This window comes from Erinaceus europaeus, chromosome 18 (assembly GCF_950295315.1).
Source record: "Erinaceus europaeus chromosome 18, mEriEur2.1, whole genome shotgun sequence".
Taxonomy (NCBI): Eukaryota; Metazoa; Chordata; class Mammalia; order Eulipotyphla; family Erinaceidae; genus Erinaceus; species Erinaceus europaeus.
The window spans coordinates 6,381,111-6,396,112 of NC_080179.1; the positions used below are offsets into that span (position 1 = coordinate 6,381,111).

Below are 15,002 nucleotides of genomic sequence, written 5' to 3' on the forward strand. Positions count from 1 at the left end.
TTTTAACAAAGATAACTTTATTGCTCCAGTCATGAGTCCTTCTGAGAAGTGTTTCTCAAATTTGAATAATATAGAAATGCCTTTTTTTTTTAAAAAGGCTGCCTTCTCATTTGTTACCCAGATATTTCTCAATGACATTCCTTTTTTAAGAGTTAAGTAAAATAGTAGGGATAAATGTATATGATTTTACCATCATTCAACAATAACCCAAATTTATTCTGAAGTGAATAAGACAGTGATTTCATGGCATAGTTTTGCTAGAAGTGATAAATTCCAATTTTAATATGAATCTGATATTGGCTGCTATAAGAAAAGTATTAATAAGGCACCACTGGGTTAGAGACTCCGGTGCTGCTCTATACGGTGTGTAATTCTCTATGTGCCTTTGCATTACTTGAGTGATAGACTATCTTCTTAAGAGTAAATCTGACGGGAGTCGGGTGGTAGCACAGTGGTTAAGCGCACGTGGCACAAAGCACAAGGACCTGCGTAAGGATCCCGGTTCAAGCCTCTGGCTCCCCACCTGCAGAGGAGTCACTTCACAAGTGGTGAAGCAGGTCTGCAGGTGTCTGTCTGTGTCCCCCTCCTCTCTCCACTTCTCTCTGTCCTATCCAACAACAAAGACATCAATAACAAAAAAATAACCACAATAATAAAACAATGAATGCAACAAAAAGGGAAAATGAATAAATAAGAATTTTAAGTTTTTTAAAAAAAGAGTAAATCTGACAATCTTTCTAAGAATAAATTTGAGAGACAATGATATGTATACTGGTTAGGAAAATCTTAATTTATCTTTTCTGGAGACATACTAAAAATAGGTTTCAAGGTGACCATCACATCTTTTTTTGCAATATTCTGATACATTTATTATTGGATAGAAACAGAGAGAAATTGAAAGGGAGAGGGAGATGGATAGGGAGAGAGACAGAGACAGTTGCAGCCCTGCTTCCCCACTTGTGAAGCTTTCCCCCTGAAGGTGGGATCCAGGGGCTTGAACCTAGGTCCTTGAGCATTGTAATATGAGGGGTTAGCCAGGTGCACCACCACCTGGCCCTGACCATCTAATGTTATTAGGCGATTAGTACAAATATCAAAAGTGCAGAAAACTCTGGAACTTTGGGCCTGTTATCTCTACAATCAATAAAGCCAGACACTGTAATAAGTGTTACTTTCAAAGACTTGAGTTCTCTAAATTCTTTTTTATTTATTTATTTTTTATTTAAGAAAGTATTAATTAACAAAACCATAGGGTAGGAGGGGTACAACTCCACACAATTCCCACCACCCATTCTCCATATCCCATCCCCTCCCCAGTAGCTTTCCCATTCTCTATCCTTCTGGGACCATGGACCCAGGGTCATTGTGGGTTGCAGAAGGTAGAAGGTCTGGCTTCTGTAATTGCTTCCCCGCTGAACATGGGCGTTGACTGGTCCATACTCCCAGTCTGCCTCTCTCTTTTCCTAGTAGGGTGGGTCTCTGGGGAAATGGAGCTCCAGGACATATTGGTGGGGTCTTCAGTCCAGGGAAGCCTGGCCGGCATCCTGATGACATCTGGAACCTGGTGACTGAAAAGAGAGTTAACATACAAAGCCAAACAAGTTGTTGAGCAATCATGGACCCAAAGCTTCGAATAGTGGAGAGGAAGTGTTAGGGGGATACTCACTGCAAACTCTAGTGTACTTCTAAATTCTATTTCTACTGTTTTGCCCAAGACTTTGTTTCCAGCCTCTTTGTTGATACTCTGCTTTTGATGGATTACTTTTATCCTGCTCAGACTTCTAATTTGATTAAGTAGAGTCTACTGTAGCCTCATATTGAACATCAAAGGAGATAGATTTGAGGAGTAGGAATAAGCAAAAAATGCAGCAGCCTTATCTGATAATTATCCTTCTCAGTACTTTTTAAAATTTTCTTGTTAGTTTTAGATGACATATCATAGTGGGTAAGAATATTGGCTTTAATGTCAGAAAGATGTGAGTTTAAATTCCCATTTGGCTATTATTCAGTTGTCCTCTGGTTCCTCATTTGTTATGTTTAGAATAATAGGTCATAAAATGTTTATAAAGAAGGGGCCAGGCGGTGGTGCACCTGGGTTAGCACACGCATTACAGTGCACAAGGACCCAGGTTCAAGCCCCTGGTCCCCAGCTGCAGGGGGAAAGCTTCATGAGTGATGAAGCAGGGCTGCAGGTGTCTCTCTGTCTCCCTATAATCCCCCTCCACTCTCAATTTCTCTTTCTATCCAATAACAAATAAATTAAAATATTAAAAAATTATAGTAACATATGGAATGTTCAGCAGTGTTCAGTATATCATGCTTACAGATATTAATATCTGAAGTTTTTGATGATGATGACCACTACTTAGTTTCAACTGATGTATGTTGAAGGGAAAAATTATTGGATAGTATTTGTGTGCATTTTATGAATGATAATTTAATCACAACTAAAGTCTATAACCACTGAAATGTATTTATATAATATAGTTGGTACTGTGATTTTTTGAAACAATATAAAGCACTCATAAAACTCAAATATAATTATAAAATAGCAATACCTGTTTTGTGTATTTCCATCTTATTTATTTCTGATCAAAGTTTTTGCAAGTCTATTTCCAACTTTATCTTATGACCTGAGATACATATTTGCTATTAGAATCCATAATGTCAGTCCACTTTCACAAATATTGAGTGTCTCCCTTATGATGGTAATTATCATGGGGACTGGGAGTCTGAAGATAAGAAAAAGAAGGTAATTTTGCTATTTGTAGGCATGCTTGTGAACTTGGGAGAGGGGGCAGATGCCTACATTGCTTCAGTGCCTCCATGCTTATGTTATTTATGAAAAGTAAGCTGTTTTCAAGTATTAAAGGACAGTTATGATACTAAATTTCTGGTGAAAAATAAAATTAAAGTTGTCCGCCTTCTTAAAAATTGGACTCTAACTTCTGTCTTCCAACTTGGACTGTTTTTCTTGATGATGGCTAGTCTATGGATATGGTTAATTCATTGTTATTCAGGAATTTTTCTCTCTAAAGTCTCCATGAAAGAAAGCCAGGATAATATTGCAAAACGTATAACTATTGTGACTTTATTTCATACTGTAAAATATATTTCACTATACAACAGAAAACATTCTTTCTTCTGGGAAACCAGTATTTAAATACTAAATCATCTTTCCTCTGGGCCTCTCCCATACCCACAAAGACTCAGTTTTAATACTTTTCTATAAATTGTAGAATTAAGGTCAGTCTTAAATTATGTTTTGTGGCAAGTCTCATGGTGGGGAATTCAGTCTGCACAAACCTGGCTAACTTTCATTTATGCATTAAGAAACATCATAGCTTGTCTTTCTCATCCTGAGTATTTTCAGTGATTTATTAATACCTAAATTATACACTCCAAATATAAAACTCAAATATAATAAGGATCTACTTAATTTGGGTTATATCTATATTTCCTGCTTTGTATCCACTGCACTCTCCAACCACTTTTTTATTCAGATTGTTTGGGGGTTGCATGTACGACCAATAAGTTAGGAGAATTCTAATTTTTGTCACTTTTACTTCTACTGTCCTGTGTCTACTAAAAACTGATTATATTTTATTCAACAGAATTTTCCAAATGCTTCTGGTAGTGCTAAAGATTGAACCCGGGACTATGCAACCTCACTCATGAAAGTATTTTCACATAACCATCGTGTTGTCTCCTGTACCCACACAGTTCTAAATTTAGCAGTATCTCTTCTATCGGGCCAGGTGGTGGTGTACCTGGGTAAACGCACTCATTACCGTATACATGGACCTGGGTCTGAACCCTCACATCCCACCTACAGGAAGGAAGCTTCATGAGGGGTGAAGCAAGTACTACATACAGCTCTCCTCTCTCTCTCTCTCCCTCTCTATCTTCCTCTCCCCTCTCAGTTTCTCTCTGTTATATCAAATAAAGGGGAGTGGCAGTGGCAGTGGCACCAAGCTCCTGCAATAACCTCTGTCATAATTAAAGAAAGAGAGAGAAAGAAAAAAGGGGGGGGGGAAGAAAGATCTCTGCTAGAAATATTTAAAGAAGTACACAATGATTTTATGATCCATTGTCTAGAAATAAGTTTTAAAATACCCAGAAGCTATTCACTTAATGTAACTTAACATTAAAGCACCTAGCATATATGAAAAGAATGCGGGAAATAGGAATAACATGGAAATGTATCTATAAAATATTACCAAGTAACTAATAGCACACAGAAAAATATACTAATGTATATCTGCAAATGCAAATGGTGGGGGAGAGAGAGATATACCAAACAGTAATGATTAAAGGACAAGGACTAAATTATGAAGCACTTTTACTTTATATTTGCAGTATTCCTTGAATGATTTCAATATTGACAATGATTACTTGTAATTAGAAATGAAAGTGTCTATATTTTTCTTCTCTACAAAATTATGAGAAAAAATAAATTGTTATTCAATGGAAGGATATGCTTTCTGTGGAGGAGATAGCATAGTGGTCACCTCAAATGACTTTTGTGTTTAAGGCTCCAAACTCCCTGTTTCAGTATTGAGGCTCAGTAGGTCTCAGTGGGTATATTTTAAATATATTTTAAATTTTAAAAGATATGCATAAGAAAGTTCATAAAACCTAAATCAGATGGTAATATGAAAGTAAGTAGGCATATAAAATGAGAACATTAAGAAAGTAACCAGTAAATTTCAAGTTTACTGTTTAAGTTTCAAGGAAAGTTTACACAAACCATGTTACACATACATATAGCTGACTTCAAAGCTCCGCGTTATACCTTAGCAGTCAGTCTAAGTTAAGCCATGGCAGCTTCTGGCAGAAAATAAACGGATCCTGAATTCTGAAATCCATCTCAGACCCTATAAATGGAAGCTATCCAACTTGTTATTTATGGCAAGATCAAGACAGAACACAGTTGGCTACTAAAGTTCCTTTGGAAAGTGAAGTAAAGTCAGGTTAGTGTCTTTTTGTTTTATCTTAAATTTCTCTAGATAATTAAAAATCTAGCCCCAAATCACATTGTGTAACAACCTCAGAGCCTTTGTATTTTCTTTTATTGTAGATATCAAAATCTGGATTATGAATAGGTGAGTTCCTTTTTTTTGTTTTTTCTAATCTAGACTAGATATGCTAACTAAAGTCAAGCTTACCTCCTCATGGGATACAAAATTTTTCAATTTCTTTGTCATTGGAGATTAAACTAGATGATAAACTAGGATTGAAATGAACTTGGAGATAAATTGTCCTTCCTAAGCCACCCACCTCATCATTTTAATTCTATCGTTTATACTAAGAGCAACTCAGTGACAGTCTTCCTTGTTTGAGTCTGAGTGAGGAATGGGCTAGTTTGTATATCAGGTATAATTCATTTTTTTTAGGTGTGATTCATGTTTTGGAGTTTTGACATAAAATCTCCCCAACTGATCTATTAGTTAATTAAAAACTTTCAAAATGTTAACTATATAAAGCAATGTCTTCAGTGATTAACTTTAAAATTTAAGAGACTATAAAAATATGTACCCTTCTTAGTGTAGGCTCAATTATAGTATATCTTTCTTAGAATGGAAGAAATTTCTTTTACAGATCCCATTGTTGGTGTCAGATTTCAAGTTTTCCTATACATTAAACATACAGTCTAACCAAATTTTTAATTTTACTTTGTGAAGGCAACAAGCATGCAAGCACTGCTGCACTACAACTACCAAAAAAAAATTAAGGAAAAGATGACATCATTTTTGTTGTCAACTTTTTTTTGTTTTAAAGAGCATAATAGTTAATTTTAAAATCAATGTACATACACCTAATAAAAATATAAATAAAACATCACTTGGAATTATAGTTTATTGAATTTTGATATAAAGTATCAAGTTATAAATCTTATTTTTATTACATTCTTCCCATAGCAGAATCCATGTTTGCTCTAGATTTTTTTTTAATATTTATTTATTGATTACTTTTGTTTTCCTTGTTGTTTTATTGTTGTAGTTATTATTATTGTTGTCGTCATTGTTAGGACAGAGAGAAATGGAGAGAGGAGGGGAAGACAGAGAGGGGAAGAGAAAGATAGACACCTGTGAAGATGTCGCCTGTGAAGCGACTCCCCTGCAGGTGGAGAGCCGGGCCCAAACCGGATCTTTATGCTGGTCCTTGCGCTTTGCGCCACCTGCGTTTAACCCACTGCGCTACAGCCCGACTCCCTGCTCTCAAATTTTTCTATCTTACAAGCCATGATCGTTAGGCAAGGCACTATAACATTTGCATGAAAATCCAGAAAGCAAGAGGTAATAAAGATATGTATAGCAACTTCATCTCTTTATTATTTTTTTTCCTCTAACAACTTCATTTTATTTCTCTTCTTTTACAGTCTGTTCAGCTGGTGCATGGCGTGCCATCAGACTGCATCTTGCTTTCTGCACCATCTTCACAAGCTCTTGGATTTCTCAAAGATCTATTTTCTGCCAGTGCTGACCATTTAGCAAGTCCTCTGTTTGCATTTGTTTGACCACGTCTCATCATTTGACAGTCACTAAAGTTTTCTCATACTGATTATTCATTGTCCAACAATACGCCTGAAGTATCTAATATCAAGAAGTGTAGCTTTGGTACTAAAGCATACCATCTTTCTCTTACTAACAAAATTTTGCAGAGGGACCTAGAAAGCTACCCTTGGGCTGAATCTTTTTCTCTGCTTTGCCTTATGAAAATGAGTGTCCCCGGTATTATCTCAGGTTTAATTTTTTCTTCTGATTTTAAAAAATTAAAACGCGCCTATCTGCTTGATTAAACCTGTAAATGTTTTAGCTTCCTGAACTTGGTAATATGAATAGTTCTTTTACAAAATCATTCAGCTCATTTAGAACTGTTTCAATTCACAAGAAAATTTTATTCCTGAGTCAGACTAGCTCTTTTAAATGTTTTGAATTGTGATTCTGTCACATCATTTGAAACTTGTGTAGTCAAGAGGAGAAAAAATTTAACTTCAGTTTTTGTGTCATGTGCAATGAATAAGGATTTTGCTTGGTATATCTCAGCTGTGAAAGTGAAGGTTTTGCCATACACAAGACCTAGGTTTAAGCCTAGACCTACCACACTGGAGGCAGCTTCACTGTACTGATGTCTGCCCTGATGATGTCTCTCAGTCTCTGTATTTTACTTTCCATCCAAAAGTTTTGGGCCTGGATTTATAAAACCTCAGCAGAAGAGAGAGACAGAGAGAGAAAAAACAAGGATAGAAGAAGCATTGCTCATCAGAATTACTTTATTCTCCAAATTAAAGAACAAATGATTGGTAAACACTGATACATTTTAACATATACTAGAAGGGTTGATGTGGTGGTTTATGTGGTAGATTGCACACATTGCTAAGCATCAAGCCCCATCTGCACCTGCAGGTGGCAAGCTTCACAAGTGGTGGAACAATGCTGTAGGTATCTCTCCTCTCTCTCCCTCCCTTTCTATCATATATATATACATATACATATACATATACATATACATATACATATACATATACATATACATATACATATACATATACATATACATATACATATACATATACATATACATATACATATACATATACATATACATATACATATACGTTGTTTTCGACGGGCTGGCTTCATGGGCGGGTAACAGATGACCAGGGACTCATGATTGAGCTGTACGCAGTATCTCTTTATTCATGCAGGACGCAGCACAATCTATACCAAGCTAGACTAAAACTAACACAACTACCAACTAACTAAAACGAACAATGTTGTCCTTACATACTTTCCAAGTAGGGTGTAAACAAGATGTGACATACAGAGGGTGGAGAGAAAAGTGACTGGTGAAAATCAGGGTGTGACAAGGAGAGGGGGCGGAGCAGGCGAGAATTCTACCGCTGAACCATTAATGCCCTGGAGGGAGTGTGGTGCTTTATGTAAATGTAAAAGTGATTTATGTAAATAGACCGCTTTGAATGGGATCAAACCATGTAGATAGACCACTTTGAATGGGATCAAACCAATCCCTATACAGGCATACCGGTGCTTGGTTAAGCAGAAGCCAGGGGGAGCTGGCATACTACCCAACATATATATATATATGACATCCAGGAATGGTAAAGTCATTCAGGCACTAATTCCCAGCAATAACCATAGTGACAATACATTAATTAATTAAATGTGTATGGGTCGAACATTTTCAGAAGATAGTTGTTGGATTATGTTTTTATACGAATATAGTAGTTGAACATGATAATAAATAATAGCACTTCCCTTTAGCGACACTGGAACTTACATTGGCATAGTAAACACTTGAGGACTGGTTAAGCATTTTTCTGGAATTAAAATATATTCATTATAGCAATTACTCTTTTGATTCCTTTGGGTTACTGTTTCATATAAACGTGTCACATAACTAATTTATGAGCGGTGAGTAAGATGAATGTCTTCGATTCTCATCAGTGACATACCATGTTCTCTTAATATTCTTAGGATATCGCGGTCCCTCCTGGTGTCTGACCCCAGCAGACAGAGGACTGTGCCAAGCCAATATTCTAAGATATTACTACAATGGAACAGCCAGAAAATGCAGCTCGTTTCAGTACAGTGGATGTGGGGGGAATGAAAACAACTTTACTTCTAAAAAAGCATGTCTTCAGGCTTGTGATAAAGGTAGAAAACAATACGCCCCACACTTCGAATCATGATGACAAGTGAATTTTAATCCATACAAATGTGAAGTCAGTTTTATTTTTATAAGAAACGTGACATGATGTTTATATATGCCCCCTTTTCAACTCCAGTTAGACAGTATTGCTTATATTGTTAACTGGGATTCTTCTTAATGACTCCATAGAAAAGGATTTAATTTTAGACAAATAAGACATTTTATTTTTATCATTTACATATAATACTTTCAATTAAAAAGAGTATGCTAAAAGGTTGCCAAGTTTTATGTAGTGCACATACTTCTAATGTATTTATCTCCTTATGAATATAAAGATAATTTAATAACATAAACTAATATATAGGGAAAATAAGTACTTTCACTAACCATGGGCAGTAACATGTTAACTTATAATAAAAATCATTATGAATTTTAGCGGAGAATGAATAATAAAAACTAAGAGCATGTTTGTGTATTTTTACTAGTTCACATATGCAAGATAACTTAGAAAAAGGTTGTTTTATGGAAAAATAAAGACAAAAGCTTCTAAACTAATTACAAGTTTAAACATTAGATGACTTCAGAAAACTTAATATAAAATGCCTTATTGTGCTTTTTATCATGCATGATTTTTTCTTTTCCTTTTATAGGTTTCTTTGAAAGAATATCAAAAGAGGGACTAATTAAAACCAAAAGAAAAAGAAAGAAGCAGACAGTGACAATACTATATGAAAAAAATTAGTTACAATACATAACTTTGTTACAATACATAGTTCCAGAAGGATAAAGAACAGGAAAGCTTCCAATGGAGGTGATGGGATGCAGAATGCTGGTGGTGGGAATTGTGTGGAATTGTACCCCTCTTATCTATGGTCTTGTTGATCATTATTAAATCAATAAAAAATACATAAATGTTATATTTTATAATAATTGGACTCAGTAATTTGGATGAGCTTTTTACTATTATCTTTGTTTCCTTAAAATTTTAAAAACTACTTTGATGAATTCTCTGTACTTATATCACCTTTATTAATACGCTTGTGTTAAAGTTCCTTTTTCTCTGGCCTAGTCAAATCACCCACCCAAGGGTCGTCACTTATTAACTAACTAATCAAGTCTAAACTTACCATCTCCATTTGTTTCTGCTCTCTTTTTACTTGGTCACTAGGACTTCATTGCTCTGAACTAACATTTTCAGAAAGAGAAACATTTAGAAGCAGATAAAGGAAGAGAGGAGAAGATACCACAGCACAGAAACTTCCTCCAGTGTGATGATTGCTGGAACTTGCATCCGGCGCGTGACTAAGCAAATATACTATCCAGTCAGCTATCTTTCTGGTGCTCTGTTTGCTTTTAATATATGTATTTATGCTATTGGATACATAATATCAGCCAGCCTTTTCCATCTTGATGTCATCATGCAGTTACATATTTGTTGGGATGATGCACATATATGCACAGTTTAAGAAATACAGTTACAGAAGATCAAGCACTTTGAGGCTTTTACGTGGAGCATGGTGACATACACTTGCTGATAAAGATTACTCAACGAATTGTGCATTTGTAAAGAGTGAGCACTCATGGAAGTTCATCACATTTTTCCTCCCTAGACTTTTTCTCCTCTTACACTAGTAACTTAATTTTGAATCAAATTATATTTGAACAGAAGTCCTCTCTGTCTCTCTCTCTCTCTCATGCTGACCTAATTTTGACAGATTTAGCTTTTTCCTAGCTAATGGCCCAATTTGTGAGTGACTATGTGTTCAATACAGATAATGATAGAAAGAAACTGTTGGGGAAAGAAAGTTTTTAGTAGAAATGAAAAAGAAATTATGTTTATGGAATTTCCTATTTTTTATTATTTGAGAAATTTTACCTCACCCAACATTGTAAGAATATTTAAAATTTCTGAAGCTATACATTTATCCTTTGCTTTGGATGCAATACACCTGGTTATTGATGTACTAAAAGAAAGAGCATGTTATTTCTGTTGAGGAAGAAGAGAGTTTTCTGCAAGGAAGATCCTACTAGAAAATCCATCTACTATTCACTGTGAGAGGTTTAATTAACATTTTTCTATTCATATTATGCACCTCTAAACCTTTCCTTCTCTGACAAATCATGTGCAGGGCGGTATCTCATTTTCTATCTCAATACTTCAGTCTACAGTGTTTACCTTGAATTTCATAGTTCAGTTTGAATTGGTCACAAGAAACTACTTTGTTGACCTCATCTAATGATTTCTCTACTGATAGCAATATTATTATAAAGTTGCCTGGTCCTCAGACTTGAAATTTGAGCCCAAGTTTTAGTTAATTTTTCCTTATATATAACATCTAATCAGTCTTATTAAATACTGTTGTTTTCTATATAATGTTTATCCAACTCCTAGTTCTTTTATTTTTACTTCCACTTCATTCTTTATATTTACAATGCTTTAATTTTTAAGGATTAATTATTATATTTTTACATTCAAACTCCTTCAAGGACTCACTAGTTGCTATAATCCCCACCTCATTCAGGTAATTTAGATTACATTTAGATCATTTAATTATTACAGAGCTGTATTACACCACTCTCCTTCCTGATAATAGTAGTTAAAAAGGGTATTCACTGTTCACTGGATATATCTTTAATTATTCAAATTATTTATCTGATTTCCTATTTTAAAAAACTCATCCTTCCCAGTTTATTTGAAATTAGGGTTCAACTGATAGGAACTAAAATCAAATTTTGAGGCAGAATATGAGACATCTAACACACAGGGACATTCTCATTGTGCGACATAAAAATTACATCGCTACAAATGGTGTCTATTTGTTCCTTTACTTTTTCCTGTATCTCAATTTAAAATATTCAGAACATAACTACTTTAATCTGAGGCACTGTTACAGAATTTAAGACTTTCAGAAAGTAAGTCCCTTGTGAAATACGATCTATTGTAATCGATACATGGATAGCAATAGCTTTCTTAGTCAAGTGTTAAGTTACCACCAAGGACTTATAAAGAGCTCAAAGATCAAAGTTTTCTCCAATGACCACTTATGGACTCATTAATCCAGAGAAAACACTAGGTGGTTTTCAGTGTTTTGTGCATGTGACTATTGTTTTTACTGTGTTTTAAACAGGAAGGCCTCTGTTGATATTACATTAATTTGTTTTACAACCTCAAATGTATCTGTGGATGTTATATATAATGACATGGCATATACATAAGCTTATAGATGTGTATTCTCATATAATAGGTCATGTTAAAAATGAATAACGATGATTTTTATTTTTTGCAATACAAAAAAAATTAAGTATCCTGAATAACAAAATATGGCTGCCGTATTCACTCCGTTTTATAATACTTCTAAAATAGGTTTATGTTTTTCAGTTAACACAAATTTTTTTTTAATTTTATTTAAGAAAGGATTAATGAACAAAACCATAGGGTAGGAGGGGTACAACTCCACACAATTCCCACCACCCAATCTCCATATCCCACCCCCTTTCCTGATAGCTTTCCCATTCTCTATCCCTCTGGGAGCATGGACCCAGGGTCATTGTGGGATGCAGAAGGTGGAAGGCCTGGCTTCTGTAATTGCTTCCCCGCTGAATATGGGCGTTGACTGGTCGGTCCATACTCCCAGTCTGCCTCTCTCTTTCCCTAGTAGGGTGGGTCTCTGGGGAAGCTGAACTCCAGGACATATTGGTGGGGTCTTCAGTCCAGGGAAGCCTGGCCAGCATCCTGGTGGCATCTGGAACCTGGTGATTGAAAAGAGAGTTAACATACGAAGCCAAACAAGTTGTTGAGCAATCATGGACCCCAAGCTTGGAATAGTGGAGAGGAAGTGTTAGGGAGGTACTCACTGCAAACTCTAGTGTACTTCTGCTTTCAGGTATATATTTTGCAGTAGTTTATGGATACGTGTGCACATAAGCTCTCTCTCACAGAAACTGGTGTATATCTAGGTTATGGGACTTTGTTAGAAAGTGAACCACCTGAGATGAAATTAGAGTGTACTATAAAAGGAAAGGTCTCACCCGAGTAATGAAGCTGAAGGGTTGTCATTCCACACGTGAAGTCTCTGGACACAGTCTGAGGTGAAGCATGTTGAGGTGGCAATCGTTATGTTGGTTAGGTTGTGATCGGTGGATGAAATATTATTTGGTATGGATTGGGAGACGCATATGGGAAAGTGGGCCCTATCCAAGGGTTCCAGGACTGGGGGAAGTAGGGGCTCTATAGTGGAGATGTGAGGTTCCTGCTGTCTTAGGGTTCAAAAAGACAATCGATAGTTAATGTTATCATCACATTATTTGGTAATTGGGTTAACTTTGAAAAGTCCTTTTGTTATGATGATTTTGAATTTTGAATATTAAATCGGCCTAGCCAAACTCCCTTCAAATAGAAGAAAATGTATTCATTTAACTTCTGGGAGGTAAGTCCACAGGGTAACTGTGACTTGATCAGACTCTTCCCCAAAACGACTAGCTACAACTATCGAACTTCACTAAAGTCATCAACTACCGCTGAGACATCTTCAGAAAGGCCATAGCCTCAGGTGGGTGCTCTTGCAGGTGGTTGGGATGAGAAGGGATGTAGGAATGAAGCCAAACACAAAGGACTTCGAGCTCCAGCAGAGCTGGGCTCCATTTTATCTCTATGCCCAGCAGTATTCAAGGCAACACACAGTGCTGGTTGTGAGAGAAGGGAGTTTATGACATTTTAACCCATAACCACACGGAATTAGCCTACTGAATTACAGGCAAGGACACACCACAAAAGCAGGAAGCATTAGTGACCAAAAGAAGTCCTGTCTGTCGCCAAAGCATAAAGGTTATTTGCAGCAGCTGCTGAGTAACTGGCCAAGTGAACCCTGCTTTACTGAACACAGCTGCAGTCCAGCAGGAAACCCTTGAGGCTTCATTTCAGACTGAAGTTATACAGAGAATCCGTACATAAACAACCAAATTAAAATGTGCCAAAGAGCTGAACAGGAAATTCACCAAAGCAAGTAAGGTAAATTAGCATATTAGCATATTAAAATATGTTTCATATTATGTCATAGAGAAATGCAAGTTATGACAACAATGAACTCTTCCTTTTTTAATATTTATTTATTCCCTTTTTTGTTGCCCTTGTTGTTTTATTGTTGTAGTTATTATTGATGTCATTGTTGTTGGATAGGACAGAGAGAAATGGAGAGAGGAGGGGAAGACAAAGAGGAGGAGAGAAAGAGAGACACCAGCAGACCTGCTTCACCGCTTGTGAAGCGACTCCCCTGCAGGTGGGGAGCCGGGGGCTTGAACCGGGATTCTTAAACCGGTCCTTGTGCTTTGCACCACCTGCGCTTAACCCGCTGCGCTACCACCCGACTCCCAAAAATGAACTCTTCTACACAACTATTTGAAATTAAAATCACGCATTGCCAAATGTTGAGATAGGAAGCCAAAGAAAATTTCATTTATTGCTGGAAAGGGCTAGGGAAGTAATGCAGAGGTTTTGCTTCAGATTTGCATATCTGAGATTCAACTGGTTCTAGGTACAATTCTGGGCACTACCATGTGTCAGATCTGAGAAGTCATCTGATACCTTTTATCGCTATCTTTCATGAGAAATAAATAAATCCTTAAAACATCCCCCTCATTGATATTTACCCTAAAGAATCTAAAAAAAAAAAATGTACCTGGTAACAAAATCTGCACACAGATGTTTATAGCTTGATTCGTAGTCACCAAAACTTGAAAGCAACCAAGATGAGATTCAGTAAATGAGTAGCGAAGCTGTCGGATAACCAGGGAGTGGAGGATTATTCGATGCCAAAAGAAATGAGCAATGAAGCCTGAAAAGATATGTAGAAGAAGCCTTAAGACACATCACTGCAGATACAAGCTTAGTGCTTCTGAACAAGACAGTTGTTTTGGCATTTTGTTGCTGGCTGTAACAATGCACACCTGCAAGAAACCCCCCAGTGAGCTGAAGGAATTTGGCATCTCTCTAGCAATGACATTGTGAGTCAGAGAAATTCTGCTAATTTTAACATTGTAAAAAAAATCTCCCTTTCTCTCTCTCTCTCTCTCTCCAAAATCAAAATGGCACATTCATAGGGAGCTGAGTTGTTTTGTTTCCTGTTAGTGATCTGAAATGATTTCACATGTACTTTGTTTTGTTTCAAGAAACCATTTTTGTCTTAGTAGAAGCATTTTGCTTAGGAGAAGCTGCCTTGGTCTGCAGGTCAATTTAAAGGGGCAGAGCTATACTCCACCACCAAATACTCATTTGTAGGAGAAGACAGTGAATGGGATTTTTTTTTTCAGCATACTAAAGTTTATTTGGA

At 36.2% G+C, this 15,002-nt stretch overlaps 1 protein-coding gene across 4 annotated transcripts in view; it reads left to right on the forward strand.

Moving 5' to 3' along the window:
- Positions 1-9,611, forward strand: part of TFPI (tissue factor pathway inhibitor) — a 74,587-nt gene extending 64,976 nt beyond the window's left edge. For all 4 annotated transcript variants that reach the window (XM_060177604.1, XM_060177602.1, XM_016191046.2 and 1 more), the window contains 2 exons: positions 8,502-8,681; positions 9,327-9,611. In XM_060177604.1, coding sequence (XP_060033587.1) covers positions 8,502-8,681; positions 9,327-9,418 — 272 coding nt within the window. In that variant the 3' untranslated portion in view covers positions 9,419-9,611. The remainder of the gene's footprint in view (positions 1-8,501; positions 8,682-9,326) is intronic.
- Positions 9,612-15,002: the final 5,391 nt, after the last annotated feature.